The 26713-nt window shown below is 46.8% G+C and overlaps 1 protein-coding gene across 1 annotated transcript; it reads right to left on the bottom strand.

Moving 5' to 3' along the window:
* Positions 1 to 7983: 7983 nt before the first annotated feature.
* On the bottom strand, positions 7984 to 17664 carry LOC111155176 (mucin 20, cell surface associated). The gene is made up of 4 exons (XM_022515271.1): positions 17568 to 17664; positions 12226 to 13563; positions 9940 to 10031; positions 7984 to 8250 (listed from the first exon to the last, which is right to left on the bottom strand). Exons 1-4 carry the CDS (start codon positions 17662 to 17664, stop codon positions 8182 to 8184), a joined length of 1596 nt encoding a protein of 531 aa, XP_022370979.1. The 3' UTR covers positions 7984 to 8181.
* Between the last annotated feature and the right edge of the window lie 9049 nt (positions 17665 to 26713).

Raw genomic sequence — 26713 nt, 5'->3', positions numbered from 1 at the left:
CCTAGCCTACAGAACTTGACACCTCTCTGGTGTAACAAGTCCAACAAAAAACTGGTCCACAACTCCTGGGTCTAGAATACCTCAATTCCAACTCTATGCAGAAACTGGGTAGCTGGCTCTTGGTCCTAAGTCCCAACTGCCTGAAGGGGGACTCTGATTAGCCCAGCTTATGTCAACTGTTCATCACTGGTCCAAACAAGTGTGGCCATAGGGTTGGAAAGCAGGTCCCATGATACGAACCCGGCGCTCAGCCTCACTCTTGCAGGTGAGCAGGTGGTGTGGGAGGAAGCTCAGGAGAAACATGATCTCTGACCTGAGCAGAGACTCCTAACTGTCTGCATTTCAGAGAGAATGACTACTCCCCGTAGACAAAGCCCCTCCCATATGTGTAAGGTTGTGGCTTTACCCTCAGCTGTCCCAAAGGATAATCAAGTCTCCATAGAAAACCACATTTATTTAGGGCTCCTGGCTGGCTCAGTTGGTAGAGCATGCAACTCTTGATTTTGGATCATGAGTTCAAGCCCCATGTTGGGTGTGAAGACTACTTAAATCACATACACACACACACACACGCATATTTATTTAATCCTAGCATTCATTTTTTAAAAAATTTCTTCTTAAAGGTTATATTTATTTGTAAGAGAGAGAGTGGGAGAGCACAAGCAGGGGGAGGGGGCAGCAGGCAGAGGGAGAAGCAGACTCCCCGCTGAGCAAGGAGCTCCATGCAGGACCCTGGGATGCTTAACTGACTGAGCCACCCAGGCAACCCTAATCCTAGCATTCATTTAACAAGAATTAAGCACACAGCCCAGATGGATTCACTGGTGAACTCTACCAAACATTTCAGGAAGAAATTTTACCAGTTCTCTATAATCTCTTTCAGAAGACTGAAGCAGAGAGAATACCTCCTAACTCATTCTAGGAGGCCAGCATTACCCTAAAACCAAAACCAGAAAAAAAAAAAAAAAGAAAAAATTATACAGCAAGATCTCTCATGAACATAGAGACAAAAATCTTCAACAAAACATTAGCAAATAAAATCCGACAATGAATAAAAGGAATTACACACCATGGCCAAGTGGCATTTATTCCAGGTCTGCACAACACTAAAAAATCAATTAACGTAATCTATCACATCAACAGTATAAAGAAGAAAAATCATATGATTATACCAATAGTTGCAGAAGAAACATTTGACAAATTCAAACACCCAAATTCTTAGAATAGGTGGAAACTTCCTCAGCTTGATTTTTTAAAAAAATCCTACAGCAAGTGTCCTGGGTGGCTCAGTCTGTTAAACACCGGACTCTTGATTTCGGCCCAGGTCATGATCTCAGGATCATGGGATCGAGCCCCACACTGGACTCCACACTGGGCATGGAGTCTGTTTAGGATTCTCTCCCTCCGTCTCCCTCTGCCCGCCCCCTCTCTGACCATGCTTGCGTGTGCATGCACGCAATCTCTCTCTCTCTCTCAAAACAAAATTAAACTAAATTGAAAATTTAAAACCTACAGCTATCACACACCAGAGGAAAGTGGTACTGAGGGGTGGGCAAAATGGTGAAGATGAAGAGGTAGAAACTTCTAGTTATAAAATAACTCAAGGGTTGTAATGTACAGCATAGGGAATACAGATAATAATATTATATTAACTCTATGGTGATAGATGGTAACTAGACTTATTATGGTGATCATTTCATAATATGTATAAACGCCAAATCACTATGTTTTATATGTGAAATTAATATAATGTTGTATGTCAATTATACTTCACATTCAAAAGAAAAGAATGAATCCTAGTATAAACTGATGATTTTGGGTGATAATGATGTGTCAGTGTGGTTTCATGGATTATAACAACGCACTCCAGTGGGGGGTGTTGGTAGTGGGGGAGGTTGTAAGTGTGGGGAAGGAAGGGGAGATATGGGAAGTTTGTACTTCTAATTCAGTTTTGCCGTGAACATAAAAGTACTCCAAAAAATTAGGTTTATTAATTCAAAAGATTGTAAACACTTAAATAAAAAGAATTAAGCACATGTGTCACTAGAGAGAGAGGGATGGGCTGGAGGGCAGTGTCCAGCATTTAGAAAAAAGGAGGTATAAAATGAGGAAGGAGGGGCCACATAAGCATGGTGGACTGGTGAGACAGACTTTACTGGGACCACTGTAATCCCAAAACTAAGTTATGCAATGAGGACTTTGTAGTGTGGCTCCAGGTCAGGGAGAGGAAGGCTTGCTTTAAGCATGAAGTCCAAAAATTACATCTCATCCTCAACCCAGTGAGGACTCTTGGCAAGGGATTGAGCCATGCTGTGCAAGACATGGTTGGTATAGATACTGTGTGTCCTCAAGCATGCGAAGAGGAAGCCTAAAAGAACAAAAGCAAGGTGGCAAATGGGGAGCAAGTCCACCCCAACCCAAAGTCCTTCCCCTCATCTGTCTTCAGTCATTAAGCTTCTTCTCCTCTCACTGGGCAATGGTGGAGGGGTGAAGGTGCGGGAGGACAGAAGAAGTGTTGGAGGACAGAAAAAGATATCCGAAACCTAAGAGAAGCTCAGGGGCTTGCTACAGAGAGGGAAGCCCACAGACTAGGAAAAAGAGGAGTAGGGACACTTGTTGAAGAGGAGACCTTCCAAGTAAGGCTGTCAGATTTAGCAAATTTAGTTTAGGAATTTAGTTTCAGATTAAGCAAAATTAATTTCAGAAAAATCACAATGAATTTTTTAGTACAAGATGCCCCATAAAGTGTTTCGGACACCCATATATTTTTTAAAAGTATTCATTGTTTATCTGAAATTCTCATTTAACTGTGTTCTGTATTTTAACGGGCAACCTGGTCAAAATGGCTGAGGCACAGAACGTGTAGAGAAAGGGTTTCATAAAAAAGGAAGGAGGCTGGAGAGCTTGGGTGGCTCAGTTGGTTAGGCATCTAACTCTCACTTAAGCTCAGGTCATAATCTCAGGGTCGTGAGGCTGGGTTCCATGTAGGGCTCCCCACTCAAGTGGGGCATCTGCTTCTCTTCCATTCCCTCTTTCTTTGCCCCTCTCCCTGCTCTCTCTCTAAAATAAATTTTTAAATATTTTAAAAAAACAAAAAAAAGTAAGGCGGTGTCTGTGCGGCAAGAAAAGGTCACTTGGTGAGTGGTGTAGTCAGATCAAGGACACAGCATGAGTCTTCATCAGCCCACCTGCTGGATCTGTGTGATTTGGATTCGGTCACTTATACGACTGGAATAAAGTACCAATGGCAAAAAATAGATAACTGGCATGATATGCAAATGTAAATTGATACCAAAAAGTGATGTCCACTCATCTGAATTTGGAGTACACCCATGGGATCAGTTGCCATTCCCTGCTTTCCACTCACTGGTGGCCAGTCCCCCTATAGAGGCTGAAGGAAGGACTGGCTTTGGCAGGAGCTTCAGCCCAAGTCTCTTCGGAATAGATCCCCCTCACGTGGTCCTCATCACGGCCTGTGAGTCACCGGTGACTTTAGACAGACTCTCTTGTTTGGGTCCACACCCACCTTTGTCTGCATGAAATATGTGGCATTTCCACCTCATAGACACACACACCTTTGAGTCTTAAATAACTGGAGAATTTTCCCCAGGTCTTCTGGTTCTTGCTGGTTTGGTAACACTACTTCGGTTAATTCTGGTCATCTCTAGTAATTCTCTCCTCTCTCTCTCTTTCACGCCCTCCCCACACGCATGTGTATGAGTGCACGCGTGCATATGTATTACACACTTTAATTCCCAAATGCTTCTAACTGGTGGAGCCTGTATGTTACATAATTTTTGGCTTCCAAGAACAGCCATCAGTTTTGAATGTACATGTATGTCCTTATTGCGGGTATTTAAGATGAATTATCCACTTTATCAGGTATCTCTGATTCAAATAAATGCCAAGCAAGAAAAGAAAAGCTATTTAAGAATTGGAATTATGAAAAAAAAAAAAGAATTGGAATTATGTAATGGGTGTTACATACTTAAACAAACTGCTCTCCACCTATGCCTGCTTATAGTGTGGCTTATTCATAATGATATCATTAGATTTATATTTTGTTTGACTTCAAAAAATTCCATTTTCCCGACTTTCAGAGCCCAGTGCCCGTATTTCCAGGTCAACTGCTCCCGCGGCCATTCCTCTCCGTGGTTCAGCGGACAGTTGAGTGCAGTCTGCGTGCAGGGCTCTGTGCGAGGTTCTGTGGCCACAGCGATGACTCCCTTGTGGCACTTGTCCTGAAACATCTATGACTTAACAAGCTTGGAAGCAAATAAACCAGGATGTAGCGTGTTAAGTGTTGTAACAGAAACATAAAAAGACTAAGAAACTAGATCCTCTTTAGGGGATTTTCGGAGAGCCACCACAAGAAGGCACTGAATGAACTGGGCTTTGGAGCATGAATAGAAGTTTACCAGATGAAGGCACCAGAGAGAGGGGGAAACTTCTAGGGGCAAGAATCATGATATGCAAACTCTCTGGATCAAAGGTGGCGTGACCACGAAGTACTGAGACATTTCCTGTGGAAGGAACATAGGACATAGGAGATGGGTCTGTAGGACACGGAGTTGAGAAAGTTGGCCAAGGCCATATCACAAAGACCCTAATATACAAAGCTGGGAGTTTATTCCTTTGGTAAGAACAGGACTAGCTTTGAATTTGGAAAGGGAACACACACACATACACATACACATACACATACACATACCCCCTGTTATTATTAATCAAATGACTATACTGGGGTATCCTATGTTTTGTCTTGTCTTTTTCCTTTATTGGCTGTTATAAACGGTTCTGTAATGAACAGATTTATTTATTGGTCTTTGCACAGATTCTTAATTATTTCCTTAAGATAAACCGTTTGGAATGAAATTGCTCAGGGAAAGGGATGCACATTTTTAAGGCTTTAGAGAATCAAACTGCCCTCCAGAAAGGCTATGCCAGTTTCATTCACACCAACAGTATTTTAGAGCATTCTTTCCCCCCACACCCTCCTCATGGAAATTATAATTTTTATAAGTCCTCACCTACTAACACACAATTAGCAATATCTCACTGTATGAATCCCCCCCTTTTTTTTTTTGCTAGTGAAGTTTCTTTTTCATGGAAAACAGGCACTTAACATTCCTGCTTCTGGAAGACATTTATACTCTGACTTTTGTGCGGGCATGTTTGCCATTTTATTGCTTCGTAAGAGCTCTTTGTATATTAAGGAGATTCTGGTTTTGCCAGAATATGGTGTAAATAAGTTCTTTCAATTTGTAATTGTGTACCTGTCTACCCTCCCCTACTAAGTTTAGCCTGTGGGGAAGAGACGGCTTTGCATCCCCCATGGCACACAACATGTCTCTCTTCTGTTGTGGGTGCTCAGCAAATATGCTGGGAAGAATATTTATATTCTTTTATAAAACCTGTTCTGCCTCCTTTATAAAACCTGTTCTGCCTCCCTCTGCAAGAGGCAGGGGATCGGTTGAATACACATATTCCCCTTATTCATAGCAATATTTGAAGTTGTCTTGTTTCCTCCATTCAACAAATATTTCCTGGGCATTTTTTTTAATTTTTAATTTTTTAATTTTTTAATAAACATATAATGTATTATTAGCCCCAGGGGTACAGGTCTGTGAATCACTAGGTTTATAGACTTCATAGCACTCACCATAGCACATACCCTCCCCAATGTCCATAACCCCACTGCGCACTTTTTTTTTAGAATTTATTTTTTTATTTAGTTATTTAATTGACAGTGAGAGAGGGAAGACAAGCAGGGAGAGTGGGAGACGGAGAAGCAGGCTTCTCGCTGAGCAGGGAGCCCGATGCGGGACTCGATCCCAGGATCCCAGGATCATGACCTGAGCCGAAGGCAGATGTTTAAGGACTAAGCCACCTAGGTACTGCTACTGAGCCCTTTTATGTGCCAGGCATTGTGCTAGATGCTAGGGATACGGGAATGAGCGAACCCTTCCATTCTAGTTGAGGGAGACAGATAAAAGGATAAATCAATAAAATATGTATTATGTTAGGTTGTAATCAGCATTAGGAAGAAGATCAAAACAGAGGGGGTGGCCAGGGGGACCCACCGAGATGGTGAAAGAGGTGGAGGTGTTACCGGGTGGATATCGGCAGGAGAAGCCCTCTGAGCAAAGTGACCAACACGTGCAAAGGTCCCCAGGCAGGAGAATGCATGCAATGGATTCCTGGAACAGCAAAAAGGTCAGCGTTGCTGGAGCACAGGGAGCAAATTAACGAGGCTGGGGGAGGGGCGCAGGTCGCACATCTCTTTGCAGGCCCTTGTAGGAACTTGACTCTGTCTAAATGAGATGGGAGAGTTTGGAGCCCAGAAGTGGCGGTGTCTGCCTTACACTGCAGAGCGACAGCCTTGGCTGGTGTGCTGGGACTCCAGTGCGGTTGGTGGGTAAAGGTAGAAACAGAGAGATCCGCTAAGAGGGTCTGAATAATCCCGGAGAGAGGCCATGGCACCTTGCACCAGTTGAGAGCAGCAGCGATGGTGAGGAAGTGTCAGATTCTGGGCGTATTTTGACAAGAGTAGAGCCAACAGCATTCTGCAATGAGTTAGACGTAAAATGAGTGCAAAGGAAATAGGGGAATAAAGACTGGTTTTGAGAATTTGGGCTTGAGCAACAGGAGGATGCAATTAACATGATGAAGTCGCAGGCAGAGCCGGTTTGGGGGAAAGATTAAGACTCTGACTTTGCTTGGGTGCCTGGGTGGCTCAGTGGGTTAAGCCTCTGCCTTCAGCTCAGGTCATGATCCTAGGGTCCTGGGATCAAGCCCCACATCATCCCCCACATCATCCCCCCCCCCCATCCCCCCCATCATCCCTCCCGCATCATCCATCTTCGGGCTCTCTGCTCAACAGGGAGCCTGGGTCCCTTCCTCTCTCTCTGCCTGCTTCTCTGCCTACTTGTGATCTCTGTCTGTCAAGTAAATAAATAAAATCTTAAAAAAAAAAAGGACTCTGACTTTGCAAATATTGAACGTAAAACATTTCAGACCAAGTAGAGAGGTTGAGCGTAGACACTAACAATTGTTGTACATAAGAATTGGGATTTTAGAAATGTTTTTTTCTTTACCACTCCTCTGGCTGTTTGTCTTCTTTTCTTGGTCCTTTCGAATTTTTCAAAATCACAAAATCATTGTTTTTTTTACAATTTTTACAAGATTTTACAAGATTTTTTATTTATTTAATTTTACAAGATTAGCTACATGTAATTTTTTTAGGGGTAGGGTAGGGGCAGAGGGAGAGAGAGAGAGAGAGAATCTTTAGCAGGCTCCATGCCCAGCACAGAGCCTGAAGCAGGGCTTGACCTCACAACCCTGAGATCATGACCTGAGCCCAAATCAAAAGTCGCACACTTAACCGTCTAAGCCACCCAGGTGCCCCATAGCTGCATTTAACTTCTTAAAAATAATAATAATAACTTGACTTATGAGCTAGAGGGGAGGAATAATTGAGTACTGCAGACCTTCTTGTGATCTGCTTATACCCAGAACTTGAAAGTCAAGGCAATCCAAAAAACATTCTCTATGATCCTACTACAGACCAGGCACTCTGCTCAGGTTCAGGGGATGCTGAGATAAATATGGGCCCAGCTCTGAAGGAGCTCAGAGTTCAACAGGCTCCGGGGCCAGCCTCCGTAAGTGCTGTAATCGAGGTCCCAACCAAGAACCAGGGGAGAATGAAGGAGGGAGGGAGTAAGGAGGATGCATAAAATCCCCATATCATAAAAACGTCAACACCAAAAAAGTCCCATATTGATCAAATAGGTCGCCTCTGGGTCACACTGTGTGCAATTTTAATGGCTAATGGGAGCACCAAGAGGGTGGACAGATGGGTGATCAGATCACTCTTTACTGAAACGTAACACATGTGGCAAAGGAAGTCCAAGGACATCTTTGGAACAAGGGAAGCTCCACTCCCACACCACCCTCACCATCACACACACACACACACACACACACACACACACACACACTCTAAGGCATATGTGAGCCAGTGTCCCACTGCCATGTCTGGGTAAGGGCTTAGGTCAGCTGACCTCTTGGGAATCTTCCAGGTATATCTTAGCTCTGTAGCTCCAGTCTGTGTATGGGGTGGGGGGGGTATCCCAGGCCACAGGCAGGCAGCACTGGCCCCTCTGGCACAGCAGATGTTCCTTAGCCCCTCCTGATGCGCAGCAGAGAGACGTGGATGGGAGGTCCATGGGTATGCAGTTCCTGGCAGAGCTGGAGGGCAAAAGAAGCAGGGATCCTTCCAGCCCAAATCTGGCCCATGAGCTCACCACAGGGCAAGGACAGGAAGGGACAGTGGGACATGATGTACGAGGAGGCCAGCAACCCTTCCCAAGCCGCCCACAGACTGGGCATGGACTAGATGCTGCATGCACAGTATGTCATTGGACCTCACAACAACCTTATAAAGCAAGTAGTAGTAACTTAGTTTTATAAGGGAGGAAAATAATACAGAATAGCTTACCCAAGGTCACACAGTTAGGAACTGAAATTCACCCCTTGATCTATATGGCTCCAAAGTTTGTTCTTTGTCTGAGCCCAGAACTCTGTGTCTGTGCCCCATTCCCAACAAGAACTCATACCCAACACCAACAGCCTGCTTCCTGCCCCTCAGCTCTGGACCTGCTCCTTTCTCCCAGGCCTCTTTCTGATCGCGGAAATAGTTACCAGTTTGGGAGCTCAGATCTGACACCATTCTGGGTTCTCCTTTTTTTTTTTTTTTTTTAAAGATTTATTTATTTTATAGAGACAGAAAGAGGGCGGGAGGGGCGGAGGAAGAAGGGAGAGAGAGAGAATCTCCAGCCAACTCCACGCTGAGCACAGACCCCAATCGATCTCACAATGCTGAGATCGTGACCTGAGCTGAAACCAAGAGTCTTAACCGACTAAGCCACCTAGATGCCCCTCTGGCTTCCCTCTTTGACTAGGATTCACACTTGCTACTTTGATTATCATGTGCTGTAGGCATTCATCATTTCTCTGGCTGTCTCGTTTCAATCTGCACCCACCCCAGGGAACTCCTTATTATGGAGCCCTGATGGGCCCCTTTCTGCTAAGAGAACTTCAAGTGTCCAGATATTCCCTCTTCTTATCTCCTGGCATCAAGATGTGGGCACAAGAGCTAGTCTGAGCTGACCTAGTCTAACCTTCCAATGATTCACACCATCCCCAAAAGCTCTGACCCCAGAATTCCACCACTGGAAGCTTTGTCCAGTGATCTGGGTCTTAGGGGAATTTTCCCAACTTATATAAAAATATCCCAGTCTTGGTCCCCATCTAAAATATACATCTATGGGGTATTTTCTACCTAGCATTCCTAGTTCCTCTAGGGCCTGTCCTCATTCCATGTGGTTCAGTTTGAGCTGTCAGTTACAGTAGACCTTGCAGGGCCATAAGACTAGTCTTTCCCTAGTGTAATATGCAGGTATTGGGAGAGGAAAGTACCTGTGACTCTGGGGCTGTCACAGCCACCTTTCCTTACATATGGAGAGAGATTCTGAAGAACAAAGAGCTAAGAGAAGTCAAGAAAGAAAATCTTGATGATCATATCTAAGCTGCTGGATCTAGCCATAACTGAGGATGGACAAGTCACTTCTAGGTTTCTCAGTCAATACCTTGCCTTTTCTGTGTAAGCTCCAATGAGCTGGATTTCTGCTACTTGTAACCCAAAGTCCTGCCCATTCATATAATTGACCTTCCAAGGGTTAGGAGTCCTGGCCTTCCTATGGCCTGAGGAAATTGGGGGTGAGGGAAATCATTTTTTTTACATAACACAGAAGGGGAATTCCCAACTCAGGAAAAACAGGCAGAAGCTAAGCCAAGCAGATTAGATTTAGTTCCTGTAACTCTCCTCTACAGGATTTAGTTCCTGTAACACTCCTGGCCCAGAAAGTTCCCACTCACCTCCTGCATCAGCCTCTCTGCCACTCTGGGGTCACTGAGGTCTTCTGGGGAGGCCACTCTCAGCTGCAGGAAGAGAAAGCCTCCATCCCCACCTGAAAATTTAGAAAAGCAGTAAGTCAGTTCAGGAATGGGGACATGACCTGTGCTACCCAGCCTCTGTCTCCCACTCTGCACCTCTGGGCTCACTCTCATGTGTAAATGTGTCCGTGCTCACATGGGATCTTACATTTATTCACTGCAAAGAGAAAAAGGATTCCCTCTTTCCAATAACTAGGCTCCTTGTAGTGTCTTCCCAACAAGAGTGAAGGAAAGGATCTCTAAAGACCCCATCCACATTTGGAGAAGTCAAAAGAATAGTGCGAAGAATGAGAAATGAAAGTGAAATCTAGAATGTTCTCAAGGCCTGGAAGTTCTGGATGAACTGTTGGGAAAGGATCCAGACAGGGAGAGCACCAGTGAGAGGCCAGCTCTCAGAGGGGAGGCCTCAGCCAATTCGTCCAGCTCTAAATTGGCAGAAGCTTCAATCCAGCCTTCTCAATCTAGCCACTCTGGGGGCAAGTTCTGCCTTCTGTGGGGCCCTAACCCCCTTGCCTTCCCCAGCCACCGTGGAGTCATTTCTTCCTACCAGAATACTGTTAGATTGCACTTCTATATTTACAGAGATAGAGATAGATACCAGTATTGATACTGTATCGATATCAATGTATATCTCTTTCCTCCTTGTTTTGGCTGCCATATGCATATTTCATGGCTGGACTATTGACAAGAAAGTGACTCTGTCGGTCATGTGTATGAAGGTAGCTGGGGACTTGGGGAACCGCAGTGGGACAGAAACATTTTATGCTGATCCCTTTTGTACCTATTGAATTTTAAATCATGTCAATGTATCATCTAATCGACAAATAATAAAGAAGAGCATTTTATTTTATTTTTTTAAAGATTTTATTTATTTATTTGACAGAGAGCGAGAGATCACAAGTAGGCACAGAGGCAGGCAGAGAGAGAGAGGGGGAAGCAGTATCCCTGCCGAGCAGAGAGCCTGATTCGGGCCTCGATCCCAGGACTCTGGGATCATGACCTGAGCCGAAGGCAGAGGCTTTAGCCCACTGAGCCACCCAGGCACCCCTAAGAAAAGCATTTTAAAAGAAAAATACATTAATCAGTTGTGTTTTAAAAAAATAAAAGCACAGTAGGAGACTATGAGATGGAACCAGACTTCCATTTGGAGTCCCACTGCTGTCTTTTCACCGTCTTTAAATCTGTTTCCTCACCCATCAGGTGGGCTACTAACATCCACCTCAGAAGGTGGTTTTGAAGGTTTAACTAGAAGAGAGAACACACGCAAAGCTCTTAGTTCACTGCCTGACGTTAGTGAGAACATTCTGGGGCCAGCGCTGACTGGTGAGGCAATATGTTTCTATCACCTCTGCTGGAATACACATGATGTTTGGTAAGGGGGTTGTGATTAATATTTTTATTTCACCTCCCCACAAAAGCAGGACAGGCTGATGCCACCATGGGGATGAGGCACAAGGACAGTGTTAGGAAGACGAGGTGGAGGCTCCAGGCTGACCAGGAGCTGGGCTGACCGAGCAGCCTCTCACAAGCAGCTTCTTCCCTAAAAAGTATGTTTTCTTAGACATGAAGCTTTAAACCCCAAACCTTCACCCAATTTGTTTGTTTGTTTGTTTGTTTCAAGTCACTGTGGCTCCAACCCCAGCAGGCACAACCAGTAAGTCCCACTTTCACGGGGTCCCAGCTGCTCAGAGGGCCGCAGCTTGGGCCAGATGTTCACATGGTGCCCCTCTGTGTGGCTCTAGCTGTACCAGAAGCTTCAAGAGTATGAGAACTGTGGCTTTTGAATAAAATTTGGGGCCTCGCCTGGTGCATAGTAGTCACTCAACTATTAATATCATGGAAGGATAGAGCCGGAAAGGACCTCATCGTTCACCCATCACAACCCCATTTACTGGTGGAGAAACTGAGGCCAGAAAGCAGAGAGGGAAAGGACCTGTCCTAGGTCACTAGGTTATTAAGGGCAAAACCAGGATCTCATGCCATTTCTCCAGACTTCTAGCCCCACAGTTTTCCCATACACCTCTCTAACTCTGCTTTATTTCTGACTTTGGCAAGATTTGCTAGAAGATCATGAAGAGCTTCCATCAGGGACTGCACTCAGAATAGGCCCCAGAGCCTTCCTTCCTCCCTACCCCTTATTAAGCACGCAGACACCCTGGAAACTCCAAACCCCACATCCCCCAGATCCTAGCTGTAGGAGCCTCTGACCTGCAGTAGCTTCTGTGGTCCCCCTTGGCTGAGCAATGGTGGGCAGAGCAGTTGGGGCCTTCCCTCCAGCCCTGCTGGTTGTCTTCAAGGTCTTGGCTAAGGTTGTGGTCTTGACTGAGGTGATGTTTGCCTCGAGGCTGCTATTGGCCATAATCAGGTGGGCAGAAGGAAAAGTGCTCCTGCTGATGGGGACAGACCCATCGATTGTTCTGTCTGTGGTACGAGGCTGTGAGGGGCTGGAGTTCTTGCTAGTGGCTCTGTGGCTGTGGCTGTCAGCCGTAGCAGGGGAAGCCACTTTACCTACCGTTGACCCGGTCTCTGTGGAGATCGTAACCACTCCTGAGACCTCGGTGTGGCTTGTCGTCTCCACAGAGAGGACTGCAGTTTCTTCCCAGGGTCTAATGCTGACTGTCACCAAAGTTGTGCTGGGTGTCATGGGCTCAGCTGCTGTTGTTCCTCCTTCTATGGTGCTCTTAGCAGGTAGCAGAGTCTCAACTGGGGTATCAGGTATGGCTGGTTCTGTGGCACTGGCTGCTGACGAAATCTCTGCGGAGGTCATGGTCTTGGTGAGGTGTGGTTCTGCTTCGGTGGAATGAAGCAAAGCTGACACATCAAAGGAAGATGGGGTCTTTCCTCCTGTGGGGTCGAGAGCTACGTCAGAGGTCCCAAGGCTGGTGGCAGTTGTTAGTATTTCTGTGACGCTGCAGTTGGTAACCTCCATGTCGGTGAGGCTGTAGGCAAGCCAGTCTTTAGCCGAAGTGTTCTGGTCGGGTGCCAGGGCCTGTGAGACGGTGATGGCCAGAACTGAGTGGTCCGAGAAGACGCTGCTGTCTAAGGCCAGGCCCTCGTCTTCTGCAGAGGTGTGAGCTGATGTCAAGACATCAATTATGAGCCTCTTCGCCTCTTCTGAGCTGTCATCAGTACAAAGGGTGTCAAAGACAGCTTCCACAAGATCACTGCCTATTATAGTCTCCACTGTGGTCCTTCCAGTTGCCATGGGGCTTCCGCTTGTGGCTGATGCCTCCATAGGAGTGGTGATCATAACCGTGAACTTGGACGGTGTCATTTGTGTGAAGACCCTGGTCTCTGTTGCATGAAAAGTGGTCTCGGTTTTCCTGGTCTCTGCTTCTGAAATGGCACTGGTCAGGATTAAGTTCCTATCAAAGGTCTGGGTGCTCAGGGTTTGAGTTTCCAAAGGGGTATGGCTTGGCACAGAGGTCTCGACAAGGTCAGTGGTCTGGAAGTCTCTCTCTGACTTTGTCCGGATTCCCGGAGTCATGGCAGGCTCTTCTATGTGGTTTGTCATCACCAAAGGACCTGGTCTGCTGGTGCTGGGGCCTGTGTTAGGTAAGATCAACTTCGTAAGCCATGAGTCCCATTGGACTAATTTCACACATGTTCTTGTGTTTATGCCCTGGGAACCCTGGGAGGAGGGTAGGGAGGGGAAGTTGCTTTTACGGCATTTTTTCCTCTATACATACAAGGAAGAAGGAGGCGGTATCATCAGGAAGACCAGTCCCATGTGTCAGCCATGGAACTGGAGTTGCCTGTCTAATGTCTTCTTTTTTTTTTTTTTTTTAACGATTTTATTTATTGATTTGACAGACAGAGATTACAAGTAGGTAGGCAGGCAGAGAGAGGAGGAAGCAGGCTCCCTGCTGAGCAGAGAGCCCGACGTGGGGCTCGATCCTAGGACCCTGGGATCATGCCCGGAGTTGAAGGCAGAGGCCTCAACCCACCGAGCCACCCAGGCACCCCAGCCTGTCTAATGTCTTCTGATGACCCTAAGTGCTTCTGGGGCAAGCAAGCCTCAGAATCTAGTTGATTATTGGTCTGAAGCCAACAGAGGGAGTGCATGGGGCCAAACTCCAGCTTCAAGGGGGAGCAAAGAAGGCAGAGGTCCAAGTAAGCCAAGAACTACAGAGCAGGGACCACAACTCTCAGAACCTTCTGAAAGAATCCTTGTGACTTTCCCATTGATACTTTTCTTATCCAGCAGATGTTTCCCCCTGGAAGTAAAAACCCTTCAAACCAGAAAACAACTGTGGTTTTGTATTTAGAGGTACCTGGGAGGACGGCGGGGGGGTGGGCGGGGAGAGGAACCTCCAGAGAGAGAGTAGGTGATGGTTTCTGCAAAAGGGAAGGGAGTAGGCAGAGTCCTTGGGAAAGGGGCAAGCTTCCCATCCCTGCTCATCTGACATGGTGGGGATGGGACCCCAGAACTACTGAAATGATGCACCATCCATGTTCCACAGGTAACAGGGAGCCAAGGGAGGAAAACTTAACCCTTAAAGAGATGCTGCTAGCATTTCTCCACAGACCAGAACATCTCTGGCCACTCGACAGACCGTCAGAGGTTGTGTGAGTGGTGGGTGGCACTCCTTGCCTGGGGAGGCTACAGCAGGATCTTTTCATGCACCTACAAGCATGCCTCTACCACCTACGGAGGGGGAAGGGCTCTCTCTGTAAGTGGGCTAAGGACCCTTTCAGGGAAGGGTTGCCAGATTTAACAGATAAAAATACAGGATGCCCAGGGACACCTGGGTGGCTCAGTTGGTTAAGCAGCTGCCTTCGGCTCAGGTCATGATCCCAGCGTCCTGGGATCGAGTCCCACATCAGGCTCCTTGTTCTGTGGGGAGCCTGCCTCTCTGTCTGCCTGTGCTCGCTCACTCTCTCTCTCTCTGACAAATAAATAAATAAATAATCTTAAAAAAAATACAGGATGCTCAATTAAATTCAAATTTGAAATTCAGATAAACAAGGAATAATTTTAATGACAAATTATGTCTTTAGTATGGGTATTTCTGATGTAATATTTGAGACGTACTTACAGAAAAAAGCTTTGTTTCTTGAAATTCAAATGTAAGGGGATGCCCTGTGGTTTTCCAGTAACCCTACTCTTGGAAGGACAAGAATCAAAATATAAGCCCCCCTTTTCGGGGTTCCAATGATTTGAGATGGTCTTTACTGAGGTCTACTGGCCCAAAAGTACCCAAGCACCCCATGGAATTACAGGACCATTTGGTCACCTCTACCACGGCTGTCAGGACTGGGCCCCAGGTCCTCAGCTTGTCCACTTGTGTCTCTCCCTGAATGATAAAAGAGCACTGGGCCAGGAGACCAAAGACTGGGCTCCAGCCCTAGGCCTATTGCCTACTAGCTCTGGAGTCCCATGATTGACTGGTTCAAATCCTGACTCTGCCTCCTACTAGCCAAGCCAGTCACTAGACCTCTCCAAGCCTCCCTTGGGAACGAGGGTTACCCTACCTGTGTTGCAGGTGGTAGTGAGGACCAGAGGAGAAGAGGAATGGGAAAGTCTTATATACCAAAGCCTGCAAGGGTCACTAAGCATCCCTCCCCAGCCTTGTCCTCTCCAAGAGCCACTTGAGAGCACACAACCTTCTTTAATGCGGTGAGAATGTCAGGTTGTCCCCATGCGCTGATTAGGAGAGTCATGACATACCAACTCTCATTAGTTGTTCACAAATCATGCTTTTACAGGAATATACTTTCTTCTCCCCACTTCAAAGCCCAAGATATTTCTCTGAGCTTCCTCGGTCTCCACACGGTGGAATCAAAGCCTTTCTGTGTCAACCCACACAGTGCTCTTGGGGTCTGACCACTGACCTCCTCCGAAGTATTTTCTTCCTTTTCCAGGAGCCCCGTGATATCATCCTGCTTTGAAACCTCCTTGTGCTTCCCAACCCACAGCCACTTCACACCCACTGGGACTCTCACATCCCCCACCCAAGTCTCTGACCCACCAGAGATCTGCTCAAGCACAGCAAAGCCGACCCAGGCCTGTGCTCCTGTTGCTGCTTTCCTAGTCGTGCCTCAAACTGGCAGAGAGGATGGTGTGTGTACTGGGACCCTGAGTTTGAGTCCCTGCTCTGCTTCTTACCAGCCATGGGACCCTGATCAAGTCTCCGGGCTCCAAACCTGCATTTTCTCATCTGTAAAACGGAGCTAAGGGTCCATATTTCGTAGGTTGTGAAGATTAGATTAAATTAAAACGTAAAACTTGGGCGCCTAGGTGGCTCAGTGGGTTAAGCCGCTGCCTTCAGCTCAGGTCATGATCTCAGAGTCCTGGGATCGAGCCCCGCATCGGGCTCTCTGCTTTCTCGGGGAGCCTGCTTCCTCCTCTCTCTCTGCCTGCCTCTCTGCCTGCTTGTGATCTCTCTGTCAAATAAATAAATAAAATCTTAAAAAAAAATCTTAAAAAAACACACACACAAAAAAAACGTAAAACTTGTAGCACAAGCCAGGCAGATCATGAAGGCATACACAAGATGAAGTGGTCTAGAGGCTAGGTGCTTGCAGAATAAGGTGGCTTTGCAGGTGACTTGTTGAATCCTGGGAAGCCTCAGTCCCATCACCTCTGTGGGCAGGGGTGAGTAGGAATAAGACTCGTGTTTCTCTCTCGGGGTCATTGTGAAGATTAAAAAGAGCATGGGGGCATATGGGACATAGCTGCACCTTCTTCTCAATTTTGCCATGAAACTAAAACTGCTTTAAAAAATTATCTTTTTTTAAAAAGATAATGCAGAGGGCTCCTGGGTGGCTCAGTTGTTAAGTGTCTGTCTTCAGCTCAGGTCATGATCCCAGGGTCCTGGGATCAAGACCCGATCAGGCTCCCTGCTCGGCAAGAAGCCTGCTTCTCCCTTTCCCACTTCTACTTGTGTTTCCTCTCTCATAGTGTCTCTCTCTGTCAGGTGAGTAAATAAAATCTTAAAAAAAAAGATAATGCAGGATGCTGATAGAAGGGGAGACCATGTCTAGAGGGTGTACAGAGGTGACATGGGAATCTCAGTACTTTCTGCTCAATTTTGCTGTGAAACCAAAACTGCTCTCCAATAAAAGTCTATTAAAAAAAAAAAAAAGACAATGCATGCAACAAGCTTAGCAAGGTTCTAGGTTAGTTCTCTTCTTCCATAACAGCCCTGGCCCCCTCAGAATCCACCCTCACCTCAGTCAGTGACAGACTTTTCACACACAAAAACTAGTTTTTTTTTTTTAAAGGAAATCTGGGCTGGGAAATAAACTTGGAGGCGTTAGAACCTGGTCAAGCCACTTTCTTTGGCTTTAGTCAGATTTATCCCCTTCCACCACTCTGCCTCACTTGCCCCCCCAACTCCCACGCAGAAAAACAAACCCACAGTCACAGCACGGGGACGTCACTCATTCTATGGACTGCAGTGTCAGACGTGCGTCAGCTGACATCCTGTTTATCAAGGAATACGTCAAATGCAGCTTTATGGTTAATTGTAATTAACCCAAGAGGGCCGCTGGTACAGAAACTTACACCCAGCGCTCTTTGGGAGAGAAGCCCCCCGCCTCCTTACCTGCAGAGCTCCTGGGGGCCCCAGCCTCCCAGCAGAAGAAAAGGGACAGAGCCAAGCCCCAGAGAAAGCCCATCCTCAGGGGAGCTCTGGCCACCATCGCCCAGCACGTCTGCCCAGCACGTCTGCCCACCACCTTGCGCTGCCACCTTTTCCTGCTTCCTCAGTCTGGGGCAGAGGGCGGGTCACCTGCCTTGGTGTGGCTGGGTAGTTTCCAGAATGCAGCCAGGTAATCACAAATGCCCTGGTGGAGAGTTGGCAGGGTGCATGTCACAGGCTGTCCGCAAGCTAACCCTCCCGCCCACCCCCCGCCCAGCGACCTCTCCTCTCTGGACACTTGGAGGAGTTTGATTGTGAGATATGGAATCATTTCCACAGTGATATTCACCGCCTCGGTCCTGCAGCCAGGGAGGCCAGGGAGGATGGTGTTTCACATTTCCCCCTTTTCTACAACCCTTCCTCCTCCCCCCACCCCTGTGCATGGGACTTAGTCTTTTAGTTCAGGAGACCTGGGCTTCATTTCTAATCCTAGCCTTTATTAGCTCCGTGATCTAGGGCAAATGAATGAACCTTTCTGAGGCTCAACTTCCTGATCTATAAAATGGGCATCATCCTTACCTTGCTGGGTTGTTTTGTGAGGATTACACGAGAAAGTAAAGTTCTTACACAGCTCCTGCTGCATACTTGTGGCTCATGGAGTACACCTGCACCTGAGCTGCTCAGTATGAGAGCTCTCAGGTCATAAGATAGAGCCCCATGTTGGGCTCTGCATTCGGCACAGTGGCTCTCCCTCCCCACCCCACTGAGAAAATAAATAAATAAAATCTTAAAATAAGTAAATAAGTGAGAACTCTGGCATCTACTGTGATCCTCAAGCAACAGAGAGAACGGACAGCCCCCCAAGGTCTGCAGGGGACAGGGTGGAGCGGGACTCTGACCTCTAACGTCTTTCTGATGACTCCTGTGATTCTGCATCCCTGTCAGAGTCAGGATCACGTCCAGAGCCAGACTGGAGTGTGGGATGGGGAAGGCTCACTAGCCGGGAGAAGGGAAAGCGTAGGTGTGCAGGTCAGACTACAGGGCCCGGGAGGAGGGAAATGTGAGGGTGATGACTTAGGGAAGCTTGCAGGATTTGGTCACAGGAAGGGGAGTGAGGCTGAAGAATATATTTCCAAATGCCCTAGAAAAGAATTTTAGCCCTTCCAGGGGCCAAGGAATGAGCTGTCATGGCCACGACCAGTGGCAGACAAGGTACCTTGGGGATTTCAGGGTCAGAGTTTTGTGATGAAAGCCACTCTAGAGTAGAGTGGCTCAGCATCGAGAAATCACAAAATCCCACTGCTGGAAGGAACTTCGAAGTGCAATCAGAAAACCTAAGTTCAGTTTCCGGCTCCATCCTTAACTGTGGCCCAAGAATTGCGTGATTTTGGACAAGTTATTTGCCTTCGCTGGGCTTCCATCAATAAGATCCTCTTGGCCACGCAGTCTGAGGTTCTGCATTTGGGTGTGAGATGCTGTCTTCTAGAACTTCACCCTGCGCTGGGATTAAGAACTCTGCTGCCTGCAAGAAGGAGGGAGTCATCCCAGAACATGGTGGGGAGGAAGACTCTGTGAGAAGAGGCTGAGGGGGTCCACCCAGGACACCGCCCAGCATGCAGAGTCTGAGATCTTGAAACCCAGTTCCAACTACACCATTGATCTGTAGAGCGCTCCTGACAGGCTGAACCCTTCTACCCTCCCATTCAACCTAAATCCTTCACTTTATCAAATGGGAGGATGGATTTCCCCTTTGGGGGTTTCTGGTGAGGAGGGGAGGTCCCAGGGCCACAGCAATGACCTGAATTCTGTTTGGCCAGTCTAGTAGCGTGTATGTGTGTGTGCAATCCAGTGTGGGGCTTCCCCCTAGAGAAGACGGAAGAAACTCCAGCAAAAACAGAGAACTCTTAAATAAATACAGAGAACAATCCTGTGGTGGCCAGAGGAGAGGCAGATAGGGGTGTGGGTAAAGAAGGGAATAAAAAGAACACACCTCCAGTTACAAATAAATAACTCATCGGAATGAAGAAAGCAAGAGGAAGGAAGGAAGGAAGGAAGGAAGGAAGGAAGGAAGGAAGGAAGGGAAAAAAAAGAAAAGAAGAAAAGAAAAAAGAAAGAATGCATAGCTCCTTTCTGCTACTTCCCTCCCCTGCTGGGCAGGCTCTCTGCCCCACCCCAGGCTGGGAGAAGGAGTTCCTCATTCCAGCAGCCAGTGGCTTAATCCACAGACTGAAGCATTCCAGGTGCCTTTCTCATGCCCATCACAGACTTCTCACCATTTCCTTTCTCTTGCTATCATTTAAACCAACAACTCGTCTCTAGCTCAGTTGCCTATGATGGGATCTAACCAGGAACCCACTGGCAGGGAAGCCCCGTTGAATACTTCCCTGAGTTTGCTGGATTTTGTCTGGTCCATCTTCCTCTATGTCTGGGGGAATTTCCAAACCTGAGCACATGACTACTGACCCTGGGGCCATAATAATCAAATCCAGAAAGTTTCTAGACCTTTTTTTTCTTCCCAACCAAATTCAGCTCTCACCCTGAATGAGCATCAGAGGCTGATTTCATTAACTTAACGAACATATATGGAGCACCCACTATTTGCCAGCCACTATTCTAGGCATTTAGAATATGTCACGGAGTAAAACAGATCCCTGACCTCATGGAACCAACTTCCTAGTGGAAAGAGATGGCAAACAATAAACAACAACAAATAAGTGAACTACGTAGGAATGTAGGGGGCAAAGTGGGGGTGAAGGGGGGACAGAATGATGGGGTGGGTAGATGAAAAAGGGCCTTGTCAGCCTTAGGGTTGATACTCTGAGTGAAGTGGGTACCATCCCCGGGGAGTTTTTTAGCAGAGGAGTGATGGGATCTCAGTTTAGAAGGATCACTCTGGCAGCTGGGCTAAGAATGGGATGCTTTTTCCCTAGTCCAGGCAAGAGATGAGGGTGGCTCTAATTGTGGAAGTAGCAGAGGACATGGTGAGAGTTGGTCAGATTCTATATATATTTTGAAAATACTGTCCACATGATTTCCTGCCAGATTGATGTGGGATGTCAAAGAAACAGAAGTCAAGAATAAGTACAAACTTTTCAGGGTGCCTGGGTGGTTCAGTCGGTTAAGTGTCTGATTCTTGATCTCAGCTCAGGTCTTGAGCTCAGGGTTGTGAGTTCAAGCCCCACCCTAGGTGCGGAGCCTACTTTAAAAAAAGAAAGAAAGAGAGGGAGAGGGAGAGAGAAAGTAAAGAGAAAAAAGTACAAACTTTTTAGCTTGAACAACTGGAAGGATAGAGCTGTCAGTAACTTTTGGGTCTGGCTTTTTCATCAGAGTATTTAGAACCCCTCCCCCCACAATGAAACCAATGCATATTGTAGGGATGAATCTGTTTCAGGACAAGTGTTATCAAGTCAAGTCCTAAGCACCAGTCTGCCAAGAGTCTGATAAAAGAGTCAACTTGGCCAAATATCCTTGAAATACAAGGTTGTAAACCTGCTCGACCACTGAATTATAGGCCACAACTAAGTTGTTCTGGATTTGTTGGGAGGAAAAGACTTTTGCTCCTCCAACTTGGGTCCAGTGATTAAGGACCCACCAATTAACTGAGAACAGACAGATCAACAGGAGAAAAGACCAAGTTTATTGACATGGGCCCCAGGAAGTTGCTTGGTATTGAGGAACTCATTGAATAACTAGAGATCAAGATTTATATACCAAATGTAATGAAGGAGTAGGAGTGAAAGAGGTGGGGGAGGGGGTTTAGGGCTTCCCTGGGAAGTTAGAGAAAGTTCTATTAGGCAGTCTGTCTCCATGGCAGCTGAATGTGCTAGGAAATCACTCAGAGGGAGATTAATGGCAACTGTATTTTTGGAAAGTTCTGCCTTAGTCAGTTAAGAGAAGTTCAGATAACATTTCTTTCTACATCTTCTGAAGATCCAATGTTTTGACTTTAAAGTATCTTTATATCAACTCTGGGGGTCCAAATGTGTTCCTACAAGTTCAAAACATGGAGTATGCACAGATTGTTTAGATGAGATCCTGTCAGGCAGATTTACCACAGAAAGGGGGATGAGAATCATCTAAATTTGAAAGGACCTGAGAACGGGCCCACCACCCTAACCCCTATTCCTTGGGCTATCATACAGGAAACTCCAGGAGGCCCTCTGTCCACTTGTTCATTCATCTCTTTATTAGGGAATAACCCACATGGTGTAAACTACATCAATCCTACAATTTAATGAACTTTTACATATGAATACACTCAGGAGGAGGTATCCACCACTCAGACAGAGATAGAAGATATTCAGCATCTCAATAGGTCCTCATGTTCCCTTCCAGTCAATATCTCCCCACCAAATCATTCTTACCTCTATCACCATAGATTAGTTCTGCCTATTTTTGAACTTCATACAAATGGAGTTATGAATACACACTCTTTTGTGTCTGTCTTCTTGTTCTTAACATTATGCCTGTGAAACTCAGCTGTGTTGTTTTGTGTAATAATAGTCCATTCTTGTTTGTTGTTAGATAGTATTCCATTGTATAAAGTGTACCACAATTTATTTATTCACTTTCTACTGATGGACATTTGGATTGTTTCCAGTTTTTCACTATTCTTTTTTTTTAAGATTTTATTTATTTATTTGATAGAGAGAGAGAGAGAGCATGAGCAGGGGGGAAGGGTAGAGGGAGAAGCAGACTAGCCATTGAGCAGGGATCCCAAAGTGGGGCTTGATCCCAGGACCTCAGGATCATGACCTGAGCCAAAGGCAGATGCTTAACAGACTGAGTCACCCAGGTGCCCCAGTTTTTCACTATTCTGAAGAAAGCTGCTGCGAACAGTCTTGCATATGTTTTGGGTATACATACCTATGAGTGGAATTGCTGAGTCATTGGGCATACATGTGTTTAGATTTTGTGAATCGTATCCAAATCAATTGTGCCAGCTTCCACTATACCAGCGACATGTGAGAGTTCCAGTTGCCCCATACTCTCCTCAACACCTTGTAATTTTAGAAATTGTACAAGGACAAAAAATTGTCCTTGTAATTTTAGAAATTCTTATGAATGTGGATGAATGTGGAATATGAGTTGTAATTTTAAGCTGCATCACTAGCTTGGCTTGTAATGCAAGGCCTCTGTTTTCACAGGGCTTTTCCCAGATGATAGGCTGCTGCCAGGGAATTGACTTTTACAGGGAAGGTGTCTAGAAGACACAGGGAGGGAGGATGGAGGGCCAGATAGAAATGAAATATGCACGCACATATGCACACGCACACACACACAAACACACACACAACTAGAGTGAAATCTGTGCCAGGTTTAGAATATCTCAGAAACTGTCCCTTCAATTTGGATAAACTTAACTATGGGCACCCTAGCTGGGATAAAGGGATGATATAGGAGCAACAAGAGGAGATGGAGTTTTTGAAATTTTGGAAGGAAAATAAGCACGAGTGAAGAGAGGAGAAAGAGCCCACAAATCAGCATCTTTGGGCTCTCTATGAGGCCCACTGGATGATCCCAATGGATCCCACAGAACCTCACCAGAAAAGCACTTCCTAACGAGGAAGGGAGATCCCAGGTTCTGGTTGTATGAGGTGCGTTCTTCAAACAGGGCCCAGGGCTGTACCTTCACCCAGGCTCCTCTGTCCTTGGGCAGGAGATAAAAAATCTGTGGTTGGAAGAGCTGGAGCAATAAAGCCTGTGTACCCAAAAGCCAGGGGGTGGAACACCTTTTGTGCACCATTCAAATCCTTTTGGCCTTGCTTCCTACCCCAGCCTCTGCTACAGTGATCAGCTTTCCCAAAGTGCCTTGCCACGTTCCATTTGCTCTCTCCCAGGTTTTCCCTGACGCCAAGCCTTGGGACGTTTCTGGGAGCTGCTCTGCTCTCACACACCAGCAATAAAGAACCAAGAGAATTAGCACCCGGTGAAGCAACCTATAAACCCCGAGAATGGGAGGTGATGGATAGACGTTTCCTATTTCATCCCCAGGACAGATGGTTCTCCAAAAACTTTTCATAAGGCTGTTTCGAAGTCCCCACAGGATCAAGCAGTCAGCCATGGCTGGGCCAACTGGATAATGCGTCTTAGTGCTGGCTCTCCCTTATTCTCTGTGTCACTTCCCATTTCCCTCACCCCTGCTCTTTGGAATTCTGTTCCCAAATAAATTATTCAGTTTCTGCTTTCAGAGAAACTAAGCTAAAACAGAACCATTGGTGGATAACTGGGCTCTGAGAGGGCATCCTTTGCCATAAGCATTTACTTAGAAACCAGTGTGAAGAATGAGCAGGGGCACCTGGGTGGCTCAGTGGGTTAAGCCTCTGCCTTCAGCTCAGGTCAGGATCTCAGGGTCCTGGGATCGAGCCCCGCATCAGGCTCCCTGCTCAGCGGGGAGCCTGCTTCCCCCTCTATCTCTGCCTGCCTCTTTGCCTACTTGTGATCTCTCTCTGTGTGTCAAATAAATAAATAAAATCTTTTTTAAAAAACAATGAGCAAAAGCCTGGAGGGAGGCATGGACAAGGACAATGGGTCATTCCATTTAGTTGGAACATAGACTTGGGGAAGGGGACTAACAGGAGATAAAGCCAGAAATATGCCTTGGGCCCCCCCTATGGAGGACTCTGCAGCCATGTGTGGGAGGCTAGCCTTTGTTCTGGAGACAATGGGAAGCCAGTGACGGTTGGCAACTCCAGAGCTCTGCTCTGAGCAGTATGATGTGGACAGAGACCAGTCAGGGGAGAACCCGGGGCAAGAGGACCAGTTAGGATGCTGTGACCTTTGGCAGTGAGACTATAGAAGGAAAAGACATAAACTGTGTGTGAAGTAGAAGTAGAAAGACTTGGCCCCTTGCAGAAGAAGGCATGGGCAGAGAGAATTAAAAGAAGATCCTGAGGCCTAGAGAGCAGGCAGCTGAAGTGTAGGGATCTATTCATGGAATAGGAGGAGGACGAGGTCTGAGAGAAAGCGAAGGCTCAGCAGACCCCAAAGCCCCTGGTGTCACATCACCCTCCTGGAGCTTTGAAATCCTCACACAAGGGAACTCCCGGGAGGCCAGTGCCAACCCACCAGAGGAAGCTTCCCTTGCTTTTCTTTTCACCCTGGGAAGACAAGTGGGTGGGCATGAGGCCACAGGGCACAGACCAGGCTATCTGGGGACTTAAAGGCAATGACACAATGCCAGGGAAGGAATATTGAGGAAGGAGACAGATATCACTTAGCCAAAGGAGTGCTAGTTTGTCATTTGCCACTTTCAAGAAATGTTTGCTATATTCATTGTAACCACCACAAACAATGAATTCCATGAGCCAAATTTATGTTTTATACTCTGTAAGGCTGATTTAAATGTGTTTATGACAATTGCAGATTTCTGTTTTCCTCTGGGTGAGCCAATGTGGAAACATGCAGGATAGAAGCCAAGCACACTGTGTCCAGTGATGAGGCCCCAGCAGGCCTGGTGGTGGGAAAGTGGGGGGGCTCGGGACGGACTTCACAGGGGATATCAGACTCTCTTCTTGATTCCCTTCACGGAGATGGAGAGAGGCATCCCTGGAAAGCTGGTTTGGAGAAGCTGTTGGACCTAAGTGAGCAGGAAGAAAAGGCCTGTACCCTCTTCAGCTTCTTTGCATGGACCCAAGTAACAGCTAATGTCTTGCTGTATATCGACCAAGGCCCTTTTGCAACAGCTCTACAAGGCAAGCTCTAGGACACAGATGAGGACAGGGTAGTGGGAAGGAGTTACTTCAGGTCACCCAGGTCCCAAGTGGTGGAGACAGGGTTTGAACCTAGGTGTTTCTGGCTCTTGAGTCCATGCTCCTTCCATTGTACCATGCTGCCTTCCTTTCTGCCCAAGGCTCACAATATGCTCCAGTGCTGGGGAGAAAGCTCTGGACAAGTCAGGGCTGAAGCCAGGGCACAGAAGAAAAACAGAGAATGAAGGGTGATTTAGAGATGATGCTGAGGGCCGCCAACCATAATCCGTAGGCCAAATCTGACTTACTACAGATTTTTTGGTGCAGATCACAAGTTAAGCATGTTTTTTACATTTTTAAGTGGTTGAAAAAAGTCAAAAGAATATTTCATGACACATGAAAATGATACGAAATTCAAGTGTCAGCGTCCATGGTCAGGAACCATGGCTCCTAGCCGGAAAACCATGGTTTGCCATGGAGCTCTGCCCCAGCTCAGGTCTCTTTTCTCATTTGGTAGTTGGTGCTTGTCTTTGGGGCCTGGAGACCGGGGTTGCAGGAGCAGGCTGTCAACATCCCTTCTGGGAGAACCTCTAGGGCACTCACTATGCTCTGCATCCTGTCTAGATTGTGTCTTGCAGGGCGTGGGGGCTTCTCCATCCTCAGAACCATCTGCAGCGCCATCTTGATATTCTGAGAAGCTGAGAAACACAAGGTGAAAGCTCCTGTCCTCATTCCTGGCTCCCACACCCCCTCCTGCTGCCTAACATCCTTAGCTCCTCTCTGTAGACTCCTGTGTTGCCTCAAAAGTCTACATGGGTCAGGTCAAGAGGCATCTATATGGCAAGAGATGGAAGGGCATTTAAGTACAACCCAATCACCCCACTCTCCACCCTGATCCCCAACCACCAACAGCTTAACCTCTCCCTGTGGGGATCTGGTAAAGTAGCTAAGAGGGGAGCAGCAGGTGGTGAGGAGGAGGAGGGAAACAAAGTTGGGAGGAATGTGTGGGCGCTTTTGATATGAAATGGACAAAATACAACCATCTCAGGATTGTCAAGGACCTCTTTGGTCTTGGCCCAAGGTACACGGAGAGGGCTTGGCTCCACACATCACAGCAGCCAGCTCCCCTGTGATGTGAGTTACCTGGGTTGCAGAGGGCATGGTGGTCTGGGCAGCAGTCTGATGCCACATGGCAGAAATCATCACAGTAGCAGCTTCCTCTCTTGCAGTGTTGGTCTGTTCCAAGGCAGCAGAGGGGCTGTGGTTGGGAGCAGCTGCCTAGAGAAAAAGGGACATTAAAAAGAGACCAATGTAAGGGCACCCGGATGGCTCAGTCAGTTAGGTGCCCAACTCATGATCATGATCTCAGGGTCGTGGGATCGACCCCCACACTGGGCTACTCACTGAGCAGGAAGTCTG

Source organism: Enhydra lutris, unplaced genomic scaffold (genome assembly GCF_002288905.1).
Source record: "Enhydra lutris kenyoni isolate GAN:26980312 unplaced genomic scaffold, ASM228890v2 scaffoldscaffold39, whole genome shotgun sequence".
NCBI classification, from domain to species: Eukaryota; Metazoa; Chordata; class Mammalia; order Carnivora; family Mustelidae; genus Enhydra; species Enhydra lutris.
Note: the sequence above shows the minus strand (reverse complement) of the source record. Positions and strands in the feature narration are given on the sequence as shown.

Bases quoted from the DNA above. Each gene is read 5' to 3' on its own strand.
- LOC111155176 (XM_022515271.1), bottom strand. From the start codon at position 17,664: ATGGTGGCCAGAGCTCCCCTGAGGATGGGCTTTCTCTGGGGCTTGGCT. The intron at 13,564-17,567 runs GTAAGGAGGCGG...TACCTAACACAG, and splicing joins GGCCCCCAGGAGCTCTGCAG to GCCCCAGCACCAGCAGACCA. The intron at 10,032-12,225 runs GTCAGAGGCTCC...CTAAATTTTCAG, and splicing joins GACCACAGAAGCTACTGCAG to GTGGGGATGGAGGCTTTCTC.